Source organism: Heterodontus francisci, chromosome 19 (genome assembly GCF_036365525.1).
Source record: "Heterodontus francisci isolate sHetFra1 chromosome 19, sHetFra1.hap1, whole genome shotgun sequence".
NCBI lineage: Eukaryota > Metazoa > Chordata > Chondrichthyes > Heterodontiformes > Heterodontidae > Heterodontus > Heterodontus francisci.
The window spans coordinates 49,016,809-49,038,192 of NC_090389.1; the positions used below are offsets into that span (position 1 = coordinate 49,016,809).

Sequence of the window (21,384 nt, forward strand, 5' to 3'; positions counted from 1 at the left end):
AAATTTGCAACATTTTGCAGTTTGTGATCTACTGTTGCATAAGGGAAGTCACAATGGTTCTCTATTCATTCTCTCTTGCCAGACAGAAGCAGGTGTAGTGATCACCCAGCTTCGCGAGGATTGCAGGCTATCCCATAGTGCAGGGTGTCATTGAATGCACGCACTTCACTTTGCAGGTGTCACATGTCAACTCTGCCCTATAGCGGAACCGAAAAGGATTTCACTCCCTCAACATCCAGCTGGTGTGTGACCATTGGTAACGAATCATGCAAGTCAATGTGCACTATCCTGGTATCAGTCATGATGTCTTCATTCTGCAGGAGTTCTTTGCACAAACTGCATTTGAGCCATCACAGCAAACCAAAGGGTGAATACTGGGAACAAGAGCTATCCACTGATGGTATGGCTGATGACTCCTGTGCACAATCCACGCACCCGTGCGCAGCATGCATACAGTGAAAATCATGCTGCCATACGACATGTGATAGAGCAGACTATTGGCACATTGAAACAATGCTTCTACTAATCTGGTCTACTCTGAAGGAGCTCTGCAGTACTTGGCAGAGTGAGTGTCAAGACTTATGGTGGTCTGCTGCATGTTGTACTGAAGTGATTTATGACTTTAACTGCTTATAGGGACTAAACCAAATCAGGAGTACATCCCTATGAATCTCCTTTAATCAAGTTCAAACCAGACAAATTCTCATAGACATTTATTTGGGTGCAAATAATTTTACTAGCTTTCCCTCAAGGAAAGAAAACCAATAGAGAATATTACCACCTTTTGGATAGCCTATTTTAATAATTATGGCTAAGTCATAAATATCCCAGATATTATAATGGTGGGAACTCTCTTCAATAGTTATCTCTCCACTTAAAGAGACACAGAGAGGGGTTTTTTTTGCATTTGTTTACAGAATGCTACATGAGACGATTTATTAACTTATAGATTTATTGAAGAATTTAACATGCAATACACTTCTAAGTGGATAAGTATATCACAATATCAAATATTACTAAAAGATGTAACACAGAATCTTATTTCTAGCATAGAATCCAAAAGTTTAACCTTGCTAATGTTACAGCAAAAATATCTTAGAATATCCAGAATATCCATCAAAATTTAAAGTAAACTTTTTACCTTAAATTCCCCTTAGCTGAGAAGCGTTGTTTGAGGATTCAACACTTCTAATCATTGCTTCAAAACCTCTCATGTTTATACTGTTTCTGAAGTGTCATCTGACTTTAGCATTTAAATGTGACCTTCCTATGTGTGTTTTGCTTCCTTTTAAAATCCAAAGGCTGAATTTAAGCCGCCTCAGCCGGTCAGATGGCGGCATGGGGCAATGTAAAATTGAGCGGGAGGCTCCAGGAGGCCTACCCGCCCTGCTCCTGCCTCCAGTGAACTTTATGGCAGTTGGGCGGGTGGGGGGTGGGGGGCAACGGCCAATTAAAGCCCTTAAGTGGCTACTTAACAGCCACTTAAGGGCCCTCGCCCACCTCCAGAGGTATTTTACCTGTGGCATGTGGGCGTGCTGGGGATGTGAAAGGCTGCCCAGTGATAGCTTCTGGCCTTTCCGTGCCCTGGGGGGGGCCATGGCAGTAGGGCACAGGGGCCCCGATTGAGGGCCGCCATCGCCTCCCAACCCAGCCCCGGGACCCAAGAACCACCCCACCCTCCCCCCAAATGACCACTCCAGGCTCACTAGGGAAGGACTGAGCTCCCTGGTGAGGCATGCCCCTACTTACCTTCCCTCCTCGATCCATGACGTCGGCTGGGCTGCAGTCCCAGCAGTGGCCACCGCTCCCGGTGGCGCTGCTGGGACTAAGAGCTGCCAGCCTGCTGATTGGCCAGCAGCTCACTGAGGCGGGACCTCCTCCCTCAAGTGGGTGAAGGTTCTGCCTTGGGACAATTGAAGCCTGGGAACCCGTAAAATACAAGATGGATCCCCAGGCTAGGCGGAAGCAGGTTCGCCACTGACTTTTACATCGGTGGCGAATTCCTGTCCACCTAAGGTAAAATCCAGCCCATATCTTTAATTATCATTTCCATTTAATGTTTTACTGAAATTCCTTTGCTGTTGAAATTGTGAGCATTTATCTGATCAAAATGTTTATAATTATGTTTACTTAACCTCTCTTGTTCATGTTATTCCATTCCATTTATTGTTTCATGATCTATAATTGCCCTTTATATGGCACCCCAAAGCAACCTCCAGAGCTGACCTGTCTGCACAAATGAATTAAGTTTATTGCTACCTCTTACAGGCAGGATATTTCAATGTGTGTGTCTATCTTCCAAGCCCCTGACGAAAGAGACACAAATGGATTTCCCAACTTGTTTCTGGTTCATAACAGGGACTTGAAGTTTTCTAACTCTACCTTCTTAAAGGGGAATGTCAGTGAGTCCCAAAAACTGACCATCCATTCAATCCCTAACTCTAAAAGGCATAATACACTAACTATTTACAAATTCTACTTAATACCTATATTCCATCACAGCACAACCTTACCATCATGTGGGGCGCCCTTTGCCACCAGCTATACAGTGAGCAGCTGAGGAACAGGAGGGGAGGCCTAGGCTCACCCCTTTCCGCCAGGCTGTCCATGAAGAACTCATTCAATTGCAATACTGGTAAATGCAACCCCAATTCCCCATTCACTAACAGCCCCACACCTTACCCGCCCTTTGTCACTGATCATCACAGCATCTGCTTGGCCACAATGCAAAAATAAAAGCCACCACAAAATAAATATTCCAAAGCAAATTTATAAATGAAATTATGTCATATTGCACACAACAGTTGACTAATCATCCTTGTGCATTCCCTTAGTATCTGTCTTCTGTGTACCTTTGCCATTCCTAGTGTTCCAACACAGTGCTACCCCAGTGGCTGCAGCGTGGCTGATAGAATGCTGGTGACTTTCAGTGCAGGAGACTGAAGATGGGTCCAAGCTCTGCACAAAGCCCTGTGTCAAGTAGGTGCTGGACTCCCATTTAAAATGGAGATGAGGAGAATTTCTTTCTCTCCGAGGTCATTAGGCTTGGAACTCGCTTCCCCAGAGAGTAGTGGAGGCAGGGTCATTAAATATTTTTAAGGCTGAGTTAGATAGATTCTTGATTGACAAGGGAGTCAAGGGGTATAGAGGGTAGACAGGAAAGTAGAGTTGAGGCCACAATCAGATCGGCCACGATCTTATCAAATGGCAGAGCAGGCTCAAGGGGCCTAATGGCCTACTCCTGATCCTAATTTTTATGTTCGTATGACTCATCCAAGCTCCTCTTCATTGACTGCAAATTTTCTGGTAGGCTTCCCAATGCACCAAGCATTCTGTAAACCATCAGAGTTTTTCTGTAGGCTGCCCCATTGAAGTCCTCATCCAAATCCTGTGCAGTGGAATCCACGTGTGACCTCGCCCTCTGGTGAGCTGGCACCTGTACTATCCTTGCCCCTGGCCCTGGCTGCAGCCCACTGATGCCCAGTGTCTTAGCATATGCAGGTCCTGCTTCTAATCTATCTAATATATGTCCAATGTCAGTATCTGAGCTGATGGCTGAGAGTGTGAAATCAAGTGACGGTGCTGCATCTTCATCATCACTCTCTTGCTGATGTTCCTTCACTGCCTGGCCATGTTGCTCATTTTAGGTATCTGAAAGGAAAATGCACAAGGGTAAGGTTGTGATATAGGGACGAGGAGAAAGACACATGCTTACACCATCTGCAGATGGTAGTCAGAAGACAGTGTGGGATGAGGGGGAACTGGGATGTGAAAAGGAGTATTAAGTATGAGAATATCATCTTTGATGGTAGCAGCCCTACCACAGGTCACTGCCTCAGCAATGGGCATCCCAAAAATGATCAGAACCACCTCCTACATGGGAGTCACAGTATGCAGATGTACCTGTCCCCTCTGGTTAGCTCCTGCTGCCTCCAGTTGTGTGTTACCTTGTCCTGCATGAGAGAGGGATGGATGTTAGTGTGGTGCAATCTGTCTGGTTAATGTAGATGTCATAGTTGAATAGCAGGCAGTGTGTGCAACCTGAGAGATGGATATGAGGCTTGCGCAGCAGTGTTAAGCATATAAGAGTAAGGTGAAGCATTTGAATATTAGGTATGAAGCCTGATTGATAGAAATTTTTGGTAGGTGAGTGATTGGCATGTGGTGATTTGAACAGTGGCTGAGGCTATTGGTGCAGTTGGTAGGAATTTTTTTTTAATGCAGTCACAGGATGCATTTACTGCCCATCCCTATATAACTAAGTGGCTTGCTAGGCCATTTCAAAAAGCGAACCCGCTTCTGCCTAGCCCAGGGATCCGTCCTGTATTTTACAGGTGCCCGGCTGTAATTGTCCCGAGGTGGGAGCGGTGGCCAATGCTGGGACTACAGCCTAGCTAACGACATGGAGCCAGGAGTGAAGGTACGTTGGGCATGCCGTGACAGGGTGATCAGTCGTGCACTGGTGAGGCTAGAGTGGTTGTTTGTGGGGGTGGGGGGGGGGTGGCGTCTTGGGTCCCGGGGTGGGTTGGAATGCAGGAGCAGCCCTTAATTGGACACCCTGTGCCCGACTGCCATGGTCCCCCCCCCCCCCCCCGGCGCACGGAAAGGCCAGCAGCTATCGTTGGGTAACTTTTCACATCCCCAGCATGCCCGCTTGCCATGGGTAAAATACCCATGGAGGCGGGTGAGGGCCCTTAAGTGACCGTTAAGTTGGCCAAAGGCGGAAGTGGGGCGGGAAGGCCTCCTGGAGCCTCCTGCTCAATTTTACGCTGCCCCCATCCGCCCCCACGCCACCATCCGACCCACTGGGGCGGCGTAAAATTCAGCCCCAGAAAATGCTGCTGCTTGGAATATCATATTTCTTAACAGACTGAATGAATTCTGTTTAGGCTAAGCTCAAACAAGGCAGCTATAATAAGTTGAAGGTTGAATCCCTGCTTTGTGCAAATAACATTTCTACAATTTGAAGGGTGTAACCGGCCAATGTTTGTGTTGGATACCTGGAGACGACTCAACCTTTGAATTCCAAACAAAAGTATAGCCTTGCTTCCTCTCAGGCAAGAAACTAAACACTTCATGATCAAAAGTCACACACTGCTCTACCCCGTAGATCGTACTTTGAAGAAAATGTGGAAAACTTTGTCTGTCTTCTTTTTATTCAAATCATTATCAGGTTAGCATTTATAATTAATTAAGGTTAAATATTTCAACCTTTTTTAAATTAACAAATTTAATATTATATGTGTATCATCATATTTATACTACCAATACTCATTTTAAAATAGCTAAGTCTTATACAGGTTTTAAAGTGTCTTTGCTGATAATATTTCAAACAGGAAAAAGTCATATCCTACAATTTATGAATGTTTTTTTAATAACTTGATTGTCCGTGTTTTACTCTAGATGCTGTATGCAAGAATTTTAGCAATCCATTTCAATTGTTCTCCTGGTGAAAGCCAAATACTTCAAAAGATACTATTAGGCCTTTTTTTAAAAGGGGAACCTATCTTTATGAAAAAGTGTTTGACCAAGCCTTTTTTTTTGTCAAAAATGTAATCATTTGTTATTGTAAAAATGTCATATTATTTCAGTGCAACTAAAATGAGGCCGAGCTGTTCTAGCTGTTTTCTCTCTGCAGCAACCAAGGCTGTGCCTCCTAAATGACTAGTGTCATGAATACCCCCACCTGCCAAGAATGAGGCATATTAATTTCATCACATGAACATTAATTTTAAACTGTTGCTGGAGTGGAGAGATGACTTGTTTAAAGAGATCAGCAGTAGCTGGCAAAAAAATTGCATTCTAAGAGACAGTCGCCTAGCAAAAGACAATGGGAACTGCTCACTGATTCAATTAACAAGAGATTGGTCTGGGCAATGGTGATCCACATCTTGTTGGTGTATGAGACAGCACTACACCATGCCTCCCCTCCCCCCACCATCGAAATCTTTGGAATCCACAAATGCAGGAGTTTGTTAGAAAAACAAGTCACATGACTGACCTGCTGTCCCAGATCTGGTTTTGAACTGCTCACAGGACAGCTTGGGTCAGACTGCAGATTGCAACTGAACTTGGAACAAGAGCCTCTCTCCTGTCTGGCTCTCTCTCTCCCTCTCACTAATCTCCGGATCCACTGAAGTCACTTAAAGCTCAAGAGAGAAAAGACTCCTACATCGAAACAAGTTTTAAAGCGTGCACTGGGCCCCGACGAAATGGCAAGACTTACCGGCAACCAAAGACTCTACATCGAACTCAAAGGACTGTAAATAGAAACCCAGCTATTGCCTCAAACTTTTCCCCTTTATTCTTTCTACTTTTTCTGTCTGTGTGTGTGTTTATCGCATATGCATGGTCATGCCGCATATTTGTAATCATTAACTGAATTAGAGTTTAAGATTAATAAACTTCCATCTTTCTTGTTTAATTCTAAGAAAATCTGTCTGATTGATTTCTTTTACTTACAACTGGAAAGCAGTGAACAAGGATTCACTGAGGGGGAGCTAAAAACACAGTGATTTTAAAAATGAAACCCTGTTATGGTTAAACCAGGCAAAGGCTGAGAGGGAACCCCGAGACCCCTTTCTCACCTGGTCGTAACATAAACTTGGGGGCTCATCCGGGATTTGACCCACAGACAAATGAGAAATTGGAAGTGGGAAGCCAAATTGATCCTAATCAAAAAGAGAAAAGATTTCAATACAGGTTTTCTTGTGGTTGTGTGTGCTAGAATACTAACATTTCTGCAACTGAAGCCAATAGTTCCCCAAGCCAGGGTGAAGTCACTGTGGATAAGTTAAAAGCACTGTCTATGGATGAGTTGAGAAAATTTGCTGAGCAGTGTGGGATCACTGTCTATGCCAAGGCTAGAAAGTCTGAATTCCTAAGACTAGTGGCCAACCATTTTTCCCTTGAATCTGAAGAAGCATAAACAGGGTTAGAAATAGACTCTGACAGGGTTTTGCTAGCAAAGATACAATTGGAACAGAGGAAACTTGAATTTGAGAAAAGAAAGAGAGAGAGAAAGAAAGAGCCTTCCAGAAGGAACGTGAAGAAAAAGAGAGGAAGGAGAGAGATAAGGAAAGACAGGAGAAGGAAAGAGAAAGACAGGAGAAAGAAAGAGAGAGACAGGAGAGAAAAAGGAGAAAGAGTCTTCCAGAAGGAATGCGACGATAGGCAGAGCTGAGACGGCTTGAGTTAACTAGGGGGTGACAGAGTAACCCCAGTGAAAGCATGGCCAAATGGAGGAGCATAATTCAGGGCTGGGTACAGAATTGTTAAAACTTTCCCAATTGATTCCAAAATTCAATGAAGGAGATGTGGAAGCATTTTTTGTGTCTTTTGAAAAACTTGCAAGGCAGTTAAAGTGGCCAGCTGAGGCTTGGACTCTCCTGCTACAAAGCAAGCTAACTGGAAAAGCCCATGAGGTTTATTCTGTGTTGCCAGATGAGAGTTCATCCAATTATGAACTGACAAAAAATGCCATCCTTGGGGCATATGAGTTAGTACCGGAAGCTTAGTGCCAAAAGTTTCAAACCCTCAAGAAGCAAACTTACCTGGAGTTTGAGAGAAATAAGCAGCTGGCTTTTGACCAGTGGCTGAGGGCTCTTAAAGTGCAGCTCAGCTGTGAAAATCTCAGAGAGGTAATTTTGCTAGAGGAATTTAAAAACTCTCTCCCAATCTCCATAAAGACACATGTAGAGGAGCAGAAGGTTCATAGAGCTTGGCAGGCTGCCTTTCTGGCTGATGAGTTTGCTTTAATCTATAACTCGGTTTCCCAGGGGAAAACCTTTCCTAGTCACCCCCACAAATCCGAAAAGGACAAACGGTGGGAAGGTGACAGAAGCCCAAGCAGTCCTGGGAGGGAAAGAAATGCAAGAGACACGGGGCCCTCCTCCAGCCAAAAACGAAGGTGCTGTAGGGAGGAGTGAGGCCCGGAGACCTGTGTGCTTCCATTGTAATAAAGCATGGCATCTAAGAGCTGACTGCTGGAAACTAAAGGGAAAATCTGTAGGGTTAATCAGGGCACACCCGCTCAGTGAAGGAGAAGAGACCCTGATGGAAAGCACAGCAGAACAAGCTGTGGTTTTAACTGCAGAAAGAAGCCTACCACAGCAAGTGCAGGAAAAATTAATAGGATTCCTGAAGGTTATCAGGGTTTTGTGTCTGAAGGGAGAGTAACCCCATACCCCTCGAGTGGGGCAAGCAAGCCCATAGTAAATCTCAGGGATACAGGGGCAATTAGATCCCTTTTACTGGGAAAAGGCCCGACCCTTACCCCACAGAGTGCAGTAAACACCACAATGGTGGGGAATGGTATTGGAGGGCAGTGTATGCCTGTACCTTAACACCAGGTGCACTAGTAGTGCGACCTAGTTTCGGGACCGGTGACCGTAGGGATTAATTGCTGGGCCTCATCTAGATAAGGCAATAGAGAAAGCTAATAGAATTCTGAGTTTATGGAGGGAGGACATAAATGTTGGATTTAATAGTGAATCTATATAAAGCTTTGGTAGGACCATGTGATTAGAATTTACCTTCAGGGGGTCGGGTGGAGAAACAACATGGAAGTAGATCGTTCATCCCATTCAGTCCATCTTGGTTTTTATTCTCTGCATGAGCAATAATCCTAATCCCATGTTCATTAAATCAGCAAAAAGGAGAAAAATATATACTTCTTAAATTAAGCTGCTTACCCTGAAAAATACTGTATCTACTTTGAAACTTGATTTGTACGCCTGTTTCCTTCATCTAGGTATTCTTAGTGCACCAATTATCTCTGGTGTGAACCCATTGAGCCTTGATCTTCAGGAAGATGCTGTAGTTCATCATCCAGTCACGACAATCACAGTTGATGTGCCTGCAGGCGATAAGTTAGTTGGTGGTCCAGTAATCATTAATGCTGATCCTGCTAAATATCCATTTGAAATAATTCCAAATGCAACAAATAAATGGGATGTAAGTTTTAGAACACAGTATTTGGAAACTGTTTGTGTGTAGTTTATTTTATAAGAACTCAGAATCTGTTCCAGAACTGTGTAGCCTCCTAACAAATGAAATCGTAAGTAATAAAATCTGTTTATGTACCTTTTCAGTAATTTTTCCAAAATATAAATACTTACAAATCTGCATTTCAAAACATTACCTGAAGAAACTTAACTCAGTTTTGAATGTTCTTAACTTCCATAGAGATACCATAAATAAATGCCACTGGGTTGATGAAGTTTGTGATTTCCACAGTTTGTTGAGTCTCATTATGTTTCCCAGATTGTTGAGTCCCAGTCTGGTTCCCAGGTTGTTGAGTCTCATTCTGTTTCCCAGGTTGTTGAGTCTCATTCTGTTTCCCAGGTTGTTGAGTCCCAGTCTGGTTCCCAGGTTGTTGAGTCTCATTCTGTTTCCCAGGTTGTTGAGTCCAAGTCTGGTTCCCAGGTTGTTGAGTCCCAGTCTGGTTCCCAGGTTGTTGAGTCCAAGTCTGGTTCCCAGGTTGTTGAGTCCTAGTCTGGTTCCCAGGTTGTTGAGTCTCAGTCTGGTTCCCAGGTTGTTCAGTACCAGTCTGGTTCCCAGGTTGTTGAGTCTCAGTCTGGTTCCCAGGTTGTTCAGTACCAGTCTGGTTCCCAGGTTGTTGAGTCCAAGTCTGGTTCCCAGGTTGTTGAGTCTCAGTCTGGTTCCAGGTTGTTGAGTCCTAGTCTGGTTCCCAGGTTGTTGAGTCTCAGTCTGGTTCCAGGTTGTTGAGTCTCAGTCTGGTTCCCAGGTTGTTGAGTCTCATTCTGTTTCCCAGGTTGTTGAGTCCCAGTCTGGTTCCCAGGTTGTTGAGTCTCATTCTGTTTCCCAGGTTGTTGAGTCCAAGTCTGGTTCCCAGGTTGTTGAGTCCCAGTCTGGTTCCCAGGTTGTTGAGTCCAAGTCTGGTTCCCAGGTTGTTGAGTCCTAGTCTGGTTCCCAGGTTGTTGAGTCTCAGTCTGGTTCCCAGGTTGTTCAGTACCAGTCTGGTTCCCAGGTTGTTGAGTCTCAGTCTGGTTCCCAGGTTGTTCAGTACCAGTCTGGTTCCCAGGTTGTTGAGTCCAAGTCTGGTTCCCAGGTTGTTGAGTCTCAGTCTGGTTCCAGGTTGTTGAGTCCTAGTCTGGTTCCCAGGTTGTTGAGTCTCAGTCTGGTTCCCAGGTTGTTGAGTCTCAGTCTGGTTCCCAGGTTGTTGAGTCTCAGTCTGGTTCCCAGGTTGTTGAGTCCAAGTCTGGTTCCCAGGTTGTTGAGTCTCAGTCTGGTTCCCAGGTTGTTGAGTCCAAGTCTGATTCCCAGGTTGTTCAGTCTCAGTCTGATACTCAGATTGTTTAGGATTGCAAACTCTAGTTCGATGTATTCCTGGAGATACGATCATGTGACTTTTGTCCACTGTGCACAAATGTTATAGCATTTACCTTAGTTGAGTGTCTCAGTATCACCAAGATCTGAATAAGATATTTGACTTTTTGTCTTAGAGTGAAATGCAAACAGAATTTATAAATCAAAGAAAGAAAACAAAAGATTCAAAAGATTTAAGGATAAGGAATGTTCAAAAAAAGCTAGTTCTGTGATGTTTCTGTAATATCGACCACAATGAGAAACACCAAGGGTGGGATTTTACATTACTGCCGCCGAAATCGGTAGCGGATATAAACAATGGCGGTCCACCCGCTCAGGCAGTGCTCCGCTGAGCCGCCGCAATATTAAATGTGGCGGCTCATTTAAATGGCCGGGTCAGACTGCCTTCCCCCTCAATGACATGGAGGGGTGGGCAATCCCTCCCCAGCAATGGCGTCAGCCTCCTTTGCACAGGCGCTGATGCCATTTTTAAAGGGCTTCGAGCCCTACATTGCAATTTAAAAATTTAAAGGGATACTGATTGTAACCAATTAAATAAAGTGATCTTGACCCTCTCCCAACCCCCCCAGTAAGCATGAAAGTCATTACCTGCCCTCTGCCCCCCCCAAAACACGTACCTTGTGCTCCCAACCTTCCCCCCCACCACAAAGTTCATCAACCTTAAACTTTACCCCTTCCCACCATCTCCTAGACCAATGAAATTACTGTGACGCCACTCCTCCCTTCCCAAACTGAGAAAAATACCTGCTACCCCCTCTCTACCAGTTTTCCGCCTCAGATCCCCAGACGGGGATCCACAGGCACGGGAGTGCTGGCCACCGGCACCAATATCCCTCCGGGACGGACGGTAGGAGTGGGTAAGTAATCAATTCCTTTATTTAAGTAAATTAAAATATTGAAATGGGGCTCCTGTCGCTGAGCGACGGGGGGCTGCCACGAGGCCTCCCCACCGCCGGCAATATCGAACCAGGCCTTCCCAGCATCGAGGCCCGTGGTCTTTCGCTGCTGGAGGCATTTTCCATCTCCCCCGCACCCCCCACATCGCCAGGACCCCTGACGTCGGGCGGGCTGTAAATTTCAGCCCCAAGCTAGTACCCCTGATTCAAGAAAAACATCACTGATAGAAATAACTTCTAACTAAAGTTTTTATATAATTTTATGACTTTATACAATACACAGCAAGATATAAAAATAATAAATAAAACCAAAACTAATTAAATTCGCTGACTTCCATACCTAACCCCTGAAACCCAGCTTCAGGGAGATGAGGCTCAGTCCTCGTGGAGCTGCAGCAAAGTTGCCTGAATCTTGTAATGAAATACATTATAAGCAGCACACAACACAGGCATCCCCCATCCACCCTGGAATTGGACACCCCCAGGATCAAGAATCAGACCTTCCCCCCGTGGTCAGGAAGTGGACCCTGTACCTCCCAGGATGGAACCTTCTACCAGCTATTCCCAGCCAAACATATTAATCAGACTGTTTTCTGGGTGGGGAACCTGCCATTGACATCAGACGCACGTTGTGAAATTAAAATGCACATTGTGCGAGGAAATCTCGACATCTGGGTTTCCTGTGCACTATCGGGCCACCCCAACTTCCAGCGATTCGAAGAGTTAAAATCCCCCCACCCGAGGGCCATAGAATGGAAGAATTGGGATTGAAGGTCAGAGAGTAGATAAAAGGAGAGTGAGGGTCAGAGAATGACCAAATTGAAGCTGATGGTCAGAGAATGACCAAACTGACAGTGTGGGTCAGAGAGTAGACAAAAGGAGACTGATGGTCAGAGAATGACCAAACTGGGAATGAGGGTCAGAGCTTGAAGGAATTTGGATTGAGGGTCAGGTAGTAGACAAACTGATACTGAGGTTCAGAGAACTGAGACTTAGACCAGTTGACCATTAAGATGAAGTGACTCTCTATGACATTTACTTACAAAATGGCTTGTTGTTTAAATCTATAGATTTCTATTTGATTTATTTGTATTACTATGTTTTTGCTTTTATAATAGCTAGTAACAACAAACAGTCCAAAGCTGGATTTTGAAAGCACTCCACGCTACACACTTCAACTGCTTGTAAAAGATGAGAAAGGTAGCTCTGCTTCTCAGACCATCATAATAAAGATTCTTGATGTAAATGAGCCGCCCGTCTTTCTGGGAACTTTGGTTCAACAAGGTATATATTTATTTCTAAGTGCATCTGGCAAATCTATCCAAACAACAAAGGCAGCCAGTTTAAGAAGGTATATGTTACAATAGCTTGGAATTTGCTGCAATGGTGGTGTTGGTCATGAGCTTCATAAGTTAAACAGTTGTGCTCCCCAATCCTCCAATGGCTAATTTACGCCACAAATAGTTAAAATACAGTGCAGCAAGCATAGAGGCAGATCGGGAGTGGCTAACATCTGATACATGGCCAAAGGTATCATGGCCCGACATAGAATGAAACAACAAGTTATTTAACAGGGATGTGTTTAGGTGCAATGGCTCTGATTTGATAACATGGGGATGGGTCGCAGTCTGTATGGACAGAACATCCAGGCCAGATTTAATTTGATTGCTGAGTTTGCACTGAAACAGTAGAAATATATAAATCACATTAAGAAGGAACTCATATGCACATGGTTGTCCCCTGAGCTGTATGCAATCCTTAGCCATATTTCTTTACCAGTTGGAATCCATGCTTAGCACATGAGTTCAATAAATATTAATATAAAAATGATCTTAATTGAGAAATAACCAGATCATGACTGGCTGTCAAAATGCTTATCTTATTACTTAATTGAGGTTTAAGATTCCATTTAAGTTCCTAGAACAAGTTCAACCCTCAGGCAACCTGCTGGGCAATTGAAAACTGATTTGGAGCTCTCCAGCACCTTTAGTTTAGTTTAGATTTTAGAGATACAGCACTGAAACAGGCCCTTCGGCCCACCGAGTCTGTGCCGACCATCAACCACCCATTTATACTAATCCTACACTAATTCCATATTCCCACCACACCTGTCCCTATATTTCCCTACCACCTACCTATACTAGGGGCAATTTATAATGGCCAATTAACCTATCAACCTGCAAGTCTTTTGGCATGTGGGAGGAAACCGGAGCACCTGGGGGAAACCCACACAGACACAGGGAGAACTTGCAAACTCCACACAGGCAGTGCCCAGAATTGAACCCGGGTCGCTGGAGCTGTGAGGCTGCGGTGCTAACCACTGCGCCGTAAATGGTTGTGGCAATCACGGTGATGTTATTTCAGTAAACTTGCCATTGATTTTAATAGGATGGAATAGTGATAATTAGTTGTTCAACATTTTTGCTAAGGGCTCTGTGAAGCAATACACAAGTCCCAGGAATTAATGGCATGGTGTTAGTAACGGCATAAATCACTCACACCACAATTTCTGGAATTTCTTTACCATATTAACGATGAGCACTGCAGATGCAAGGTTACTATGCCACAAATTCAGGCCAGACATTTTGTTGAAGGAACTTAATTTATATATCAACTCAAAATGATATTTTGTAACAATACATGTCCTATGTGCTATAGATGTATTAATCCTTAGAGTCCATGCTATTTAAAAGCCTAATATTACTGTACTTTTCCTAATTTGAGTGCAAGAACCAATATTTTCATTCCAGCTCTGTTTAATTCGCTAACCATTTCAAATTTTCCACTCCTAAGTTCTGCCAAGAGAACTCAATTGTCCCCACTGCTTTATCCAGGTTAATTTGCATAAAATTGATCGTGCAGGACTATCTGAGACTTTCTATATTTCTTTTATTTGCTAATTGCAGTGAAATCATAAATTCATTCTTCATACTTCCATTTTTGATTTGGCTACAAATAGTGAGTGCAAGAAATTATCTTACAGAATAGTTTACTTTGATGAAGAAATGAAAGATGAATGTTGAAGTTGTGCTCAGAGCAGGATTTAATATTTTTCTGTGAGAGCAGAACTCATGCTTACACTAATATTTGCACAATATATGTACAAGTTGTTTAAAGGAAAAGCCGAGGCAATTCAAAATAGGAACAGTTTAAAAATAATCTTCGGTCAGATCTTCATAACAGTCTCACATCTGACTGAGCTCTCAAATTTTTTATATAATGTAAGTATAGGAAGATAGGAGCCGGAGTAGGCCATTTGTCCCCTCAAGCCTTCTCCTACATTTCATTACATCATGTCTTTTCTCCAGATCTCTTAGCTAACAAAAGTACATGAACTTAGATGAAAAGGTAACAGCAGTTAAATTAGCTATTTATTGTTATGCTAGAAAACACATGCAGCCAATGAAACTGGCTTAAGAAGCCTCATGTCGCCAAGATGAATTTATATGCAGCGATTTGCAGCAATCTTCATTTACACTATCTGAAGAAAACAAAAAATTAAGTGAATTGTATATAAGATTTCACCGACTACTGACACACTATTATGAAAATCCCTGATTGTACATGTAAGGGACAACATTGTAGGACTTTGGTCTTTGAATGGGGCCCTCGCTAAATGGAAGTGCAGGCCAGAGACTGGGCTATAACAGTATTTGATCCTGTAAACCATGCTTTCACTTATTACAGTTTTACATTATGATCAAAAATTTGCTAAAATTAACCCTATAAATAAGTAATCAGAAAAGCATAAAGATAGATAAAAGTGGCTTAGTCAGGCTATCAGGCAAATTATCAAGTGGAGCCACATACATCCACACAGGAGAATGATTTGCTCCAGGTGGCTTTTGTCGGTCTCTTAGCAACAATTTACAAAGTAGTATTGACAGTGGATGCGAGCAGTTCACATGCCGGAGAATAATGTAGAACAGGAAGATAGTGGAAATAAGGAATGGGGAAAAATATAATTTATATATAAATGTTATCTTGGTCAATTACTTAAATCTACATAACACAGTTTATTTGAAATCAGAAATATGTTTTGAGGCCAAAGTGATAAAATAACTCTACATTAAGCAGTTATCAGTGCAGGAAACAAAACAGTCCCTGGACAAACTGGATATTGATCATCTCACCCGAGTCAATGCTTCACATATTTATGTCAAATTCCTTTGCCCACTATTTTAATGGAAGCATTAACTCAGTTAACGTAAATGAGTTAACACCTCTATGGAATAGCAGACAAAAGAATCTGATACAAACATTTTAAGCATTTTCCTGTTAATATCTCACGGGTAATTTCCAAGTACTTTTACAAACCAGAAAGCCATCACTGACAGTTAAGGATTGCTTCCAGGCACTAAATTTAAGAAAATTATAAACATATTTTGTAAAGAACCGATTTACAATTACTAAATCGATAGGCCTGTGTGTTTCTGAGCTTTGAAACTTATCTGATTTTGCAGATGCTGAAGTTTATATTGCAGAAAATACTGCTGTCAACATGGTAATATATAAAGTTGCAGCAAAGGATCCAGACAAAAATGATGTGTTAGAGGTAAGTCAGCATATCATTCATTCAAATAAAATTTTTTTGCTTATCAAGGTGATGGTTGCTAGCACTGAGGAAGGGAACAGTTTCCCAAGTTAAGGAAGTGTCAGCATGAAACATTCACAGATCCCCTACTCCGCCTGTCACTGTGCCTTAACTCAGAAGAGAACCTCCTATTACACCAATGTAACCTTTTCACCTACCATCTCAGCTATTCTTGTGGTTTGTCTGAGTGAGGCTGCTAAATTATTGCCACATTGGGAATAGTTTTGCACTGTGAACCCATGTCTGCTAGGAAATGGACTGAAACTGTCCAAACCTATTTCATGTGGGACCTTCACATCTAACAGAAAGAGAAGAATTTCTGGCCAGCTGACCAGGCTGGTGGGCTAATCCACTGCAGTAAACAATTCCTTCATATAAACAAGGATTCCCCTCCTCCTTGATTAGGAACAAAAGAAGTTTATATCATAGCTTGTATCAAGTGGAGCCATATACATCCACACAGGAGAATGATTTGCTCCAGGTGGCTTTTGTCTGTTTGTATCATAGCTTAATCCTTTATACTTTTAAAATTGGGCAGCTTTAACAAGTAACATGAATATGGAAACAATATAATTTGTTTTTAAAAAAGCTATAATTTAGATAATACTGCAAACTATTATAACACTAGCAAATAAAATATCCAATCATGGCAGAACTCTGATATCAAGATATTTTGCAAAGAAATGTTGAGCATGTCATCTTATGTTAGATCGAGATGTTTATGTGAGTCATTTTTTATATTTTGACCTAATTGTAATCGATTTTAAGCATGTTTTCCTGTATTTAATCACTTGTCTATTATCTGTTAGAATGGCAATTGGTCTCAAGGTTCTGAAGCTACTGCATCTGTAGATGGTGCTGTAGCATAATGCTATGTTACCAAGAGTTACTTGACAGTGCTGCCTATACAAATAAATACCAACTTGCCTTTGGATTCTTGCAGCAGGAAAAAAAATTATGACTGATTTAAGAAGCATAAAGAACTTAGACAAAAAAAGTAATATATAGAGCCCTGGAATGCAAATTGGGAACAAAGGCATCACACAAGATAAAAAGCACTGGTTGGCAGCTGCAGCCATGGCTGAACATGAGCATAGAAATCTTCTCTTCTTCTTCTTTGGCCTCCTTGTCTCGAGAGACAGTGGGTAAGCGCCTGGAGGTGGTCAGTGGTTCGTGAAGCAGCGCCTGGAGTAGCTATAAAGGCCAATTCTAGAGTGACAGACTCTTCCACAGGCGCTGCAGAAAAAATTGGTTGTCAGGGCTGTTACACAGTTGGCTCTCTCCTTGCGCGTCTGTCTTTTTTCCTGCCAACTGCTAAGTCTCTTCAACTCGCCACACTTTAGCCCCGCCTTAATGGCTGCCCGCCATAGAAATACATCCCTGTAAAGTGCATGAATAAAAACAGAGCATGCAAGTAAAGGTTTGGGGAAAATAATGATTGTCAGGAATGAAAAGATAATCTTCAGCAAACTCCATAAGGAAGAAAATCAAATCTCAGCACCTGACAGCTAAGGTGTAAGTTCCAGCAGCAGAAAGATCATTGAAGGTCCAGAAGTGAGAATAGTTTAACAAATATTGGGAAAAAGCAACTGAAGTCATGAAAGCAAGAGAAAGATCAGAAAATGAAAACTGGATGCGGAACTGAAATCAGATGCTGCTCTCCTGCTGAAGTAAAAAATCTTTACATTGCTCCCCACCATTTTTCTCCCTAGCTAAAGCTTAAATCAACCTCAACCCCCTCTGAAGTACAAAGGCACCTCCCTTCCATGCAGAAAGAACAGCATACATACTTCCCAGCTAAAACCAATTATTTCCCTCTATTTAAGAACAAGACTAACATTGACAATCTATCCTACTGCTATGAAGATGCTTCAATATTTTCTGTTAAGCATTTTTTTGAGGACTTATTTAAATTGTGGAGATGGACTTATTGGAAGGCTGAAGATTTCATAAATGCTGGAATTTGTTTTGTTGTTGACAGTTCACTGAAAGGACAATAAGCTGTTGTTTGAAAATAACCTGGAAATCATGTGCTTTAAGCTCAATAAACAACAGAAACCTTGGTGACCTGTGGAAGATGTTTCCAGAGAAGCCATATGTCAAGGTTTATGGAGTTCAGGAGGTTGACTTTCTATTTGGGGAAGATATTGTTTTCAGTTCAGTTGGGATGTGAACTTTTTTGAAGACAGTCGGTGATTTTCCGGCCAATGAAAAATAAATTACCCAGCTCACCTCTTTCTCTACCTCTTTGAAGAAACCCTGCAAAGATCCAGTGTGGGTGAGCTAAAATCCCTGGTGCTGCATCACTCCTGAGAAGTTGGAAAAACCTGCCAGATTAATTCTCAATGCCGCCTGAAAAGAATTGCTTTAGAGGGGATCCCGGTGACCCGTCTCCATGTGCCCAGATGCCAGACAAAAAGGGATAAATGGCTTCCTTCTATGTCTTCTCTTTTTTCTTCAAGAATTAGCAAGTATTTGTCCAAAGTATTCTTTTTTGTCATTTTTTTTGTAACAGACCTCTGCAGAGAGAATTTCTGTATTTTTCCAGTGTGTGTGTGAGTGTGTGTGTGTGTGTGTGGGGGGGGGGGGATTTTAAAAGGGAACTTTCATATTTCAATCTGTGTGTTAATGCTTTGCTTCATTACTGGATAAGTCTTGTTTGATAATAAACTGATAATTTTGTTGTTTATTAAAGAAACCATTGAGATAAAGAGTAGAATATATGATTGACTGTATCGGTAACTATAAAAAACAAAGGTGACCGCGGTGACTGCAACAACTACCGTGGAATCTCCCTGCTCAGCATAGTGGGGAAAGTCTTTGCTCGAGTCGCTCTGAACAGGCTCCAGAAGCTGGCCGAGCGCGTCTACCCTGAGGCACAGTGTGGCTTTCGTGCAGAGAGATCGACTATTGACATGCTGTTCTCCCTTCGTCAGATACAGGAGAAATGCCGTGAACAACAGATGCCCCTCTACATTGCTTTCATTGATCTCACCAAAGCCTTTGACCTCGTCAGCAGACGTGGTCTCTTCAGACTACTAGAAAAGATCGGATGTCCACCAAAGCTACTAAGTATCATCACCTCATTCCATGACAATATGAAAGGCACAATTCAACATGGTGGCTCCTCATCAGAGCCCTTTCCTATCCTGAGTGGTGTGAAACAGGGCTGTGTTCTCGCACCCACACTTTTTGGGATTTTCTTCTCCCTGCTGCTTTCACATGCGTTCAAATCCTCTGAAGAAGGAATTTTCCTCCACACAAGATCAGGGGGCAGGTTGTTCAACCTTGCCCATCTAAGAGCGAAGTCCAAAGTACAGAAAGTCCTCATCAGAGAACTCCTCTTTGCTGACGATGCTGCTTTAACATCTCACACTGAAGAATGCCTGCAGAGTCTCATCGACAGGTTTGCGTCTGCCTGCAATGAATTTGGCCTAACCATCAGCCTCAAGAAAACGAACATCATGGGGCAGGATGTCAGAAATGCTCCATCCATCAATATTGGCGACCACGCTCTGGAAGTGGTTCAAGAGTTCACCTACCTAGGCTCAACTATCACCAGTAACCTGTCTCTAGATGCAGAAATCAACAAGCGCATGGGTAAGGCTTCCACTGCTATGTTCAGACTGGCCAAGAGAGTGTGGGAAAATGGCGCACTGACACGGAACACAAAAGTCCGAGTGTATCAGGCCTGTGTCCTCAGTACCTTGCTCTACGGCAGCGAGGCCTGGACAACGTATGCCAGCCAAGAGCGACGTCTCAATTCATTCCATCTTCGCTGCCTTCGGAGAATACTTGGCATCAGGTGGCAGGACTATATCTCCAACACAGAAGTCCTTGAAGCGGCCAACATCCCCAGCTTATACACACTACTGAGTCAGCGGCGCTTGAGATGGCTTGGCCATGTGAGCCGCATGGAAGATGGCAGGATCCCCAAAGACACATTGTACAGCGAGCTCGCCACTGGTATCAGACCCACCGGCCGTCCATGTCTCCGTTATAAAGACGTCTGCAAACGCGACATGAAATCGTGTGACATTGATCACAAGTCGTGGGAGTCAGTTGCCAGCATTCGCCAGAGCTGGCGGGCAGCCATAAAGACAGGGCTAAATTGTGGCGAGTCGAAGAGACTTAGTAGTTGGCAGGAAAAAAGACAGAGGCGCAAGGGGAGAGCCAACTGTGCAACAGCCCCAACAAACAAATTTCTCTGCAGCACCTGTGGAAGAGCCTGTCACTCCAGAATTGGCCTTTATAGCCACTCCAGGCGCTGCTTCACAAACCACTGACCACCTCCAGGCGCGTATCCATTGTCTCTCGAGATAAGGAGGCCCAAAAGAAACAAAGAAAATCGGTAACTGGATAAACATTTAAATATATGTTGTGACCTGTGGAGAAGTGGAACTAGAAAAGACAGTGCACTCCTCCCAACTCATTCATAACACTACTGAGACAAAAATAGAACCCCCACCCCATGCTAAGCAAAACTCCCCTTCACTGAAAATTGCACTGAGCCCCCTCCAAAACAATCTCCCACTTTCCCATTTCCTGTCTCCTCTCTTCCTCTCCTCATTTTCCTCTCTGCACCTCCCCTTTCACTGTCTCCTCTCAGCTTCTTCCCTCTCCTGTTGTCCCTCTCCTCTCTTCTTCCCAACCTCTCATCTGCCTCTGTCCCCTTTCCTCCCAATCTCCTCCAATTCCTTCATTCCTCTCCCCACCCCTTCCACATCTCTCCCTTATTTTCTCACCTCTCACTTTTCCTTCCAGTTCTGTGTAAATTACATAAAGTTCTCAATGGAATGTGTGTCCTTCTGAATTCTGTTTAATATACTGAACAATGTGCAATTGTTTTTTGTTCTTCTGTATACTCTGACTTTTTCTTAATAAAGAGGAATGTTGCAGATGACTGCTCTTTAAATCTAGTGTTAATTATTTTGAATTCTAAATATAAATTTATCATCCCCTCCTCTCCCTCTTTCCTCCCTCTTCTCCCCCGTCCCTCAGTACCCTCTAGTTGGTAGTGTGTGCCAACTGTGTGGAAGAGATGCAGTAAGAAGTGTGCTAATGTGTTCGTTATCTTGATAGTGCGTTTAATTTGCAAAGGAAAACACTGCTCCCATATGACTGAGCTTATGCTTCTATTGGTAACAGAAAATTGATATTGAGGAAAATAAAACATTGGCGATTAAAATGACAAATTTCCATCAATAATACTGGGATGTTTCAAACAGACTGGAAGATTCTAAACAAACTGGACTTGTTCAGAGCTAAATGTTCAGAGAGACACTACGGCCTGTGAATAGTGTATACATATTGTCCTTATATAAGTTATAATGCAAATAAAGAGCATGTACTACACAATCTCATATTCAAAATAGCTTTTGTTCATGAATAAATGTGTCGTCAAGCTTAATTTATGCCACTGAGAAATAATGGCTGCTAATTGTTTCATTTGCAGAGAAATAAGAGAGACAATTCCTCTTGTTGATAGTTTTAGTTAAAGTCAGAATATTCTATGAAATATCCTATTTTGTATGCATGCCGACT

At 42.9% G+C, this 21,384-nt stretch overlaps 1 protein-coding gene across 1 annotated transcript in view; it reads left to right on the forward strand.

Annotated features, from left to right (window-relative positions):
- Positions 1-5,047: 5,047 nt before the first annotated feature.
- The window catches only part of LOC137380384 (cadherin-related family member 3-like), a 99,453-nt gene continuing 83,116 nt past the window's right edge, over positions 5,048-21,384 (forward strand). Inside the window, exons 1-4 of the mRNA XM_068052313.1 lie at positions 5,048-5,173; positions 8,753-8,955; positions 12,365-12,530; positions 15,710-15,801. Coding sequence (XP_067908414.1) covers positions 5,077-5,173; positions 8,753-8,955; positions 12,365-12,530; positions 15,710-15,801 — 558 coding nt within the window. The 5' untranslated portion in view covers positions 5,048-5,076. The remainder of the gene's footprint in view (positions 5,174-8,752; positions 8,956-12,364; positions 12,531-15,709; positions 15,802-21,384) is intronic.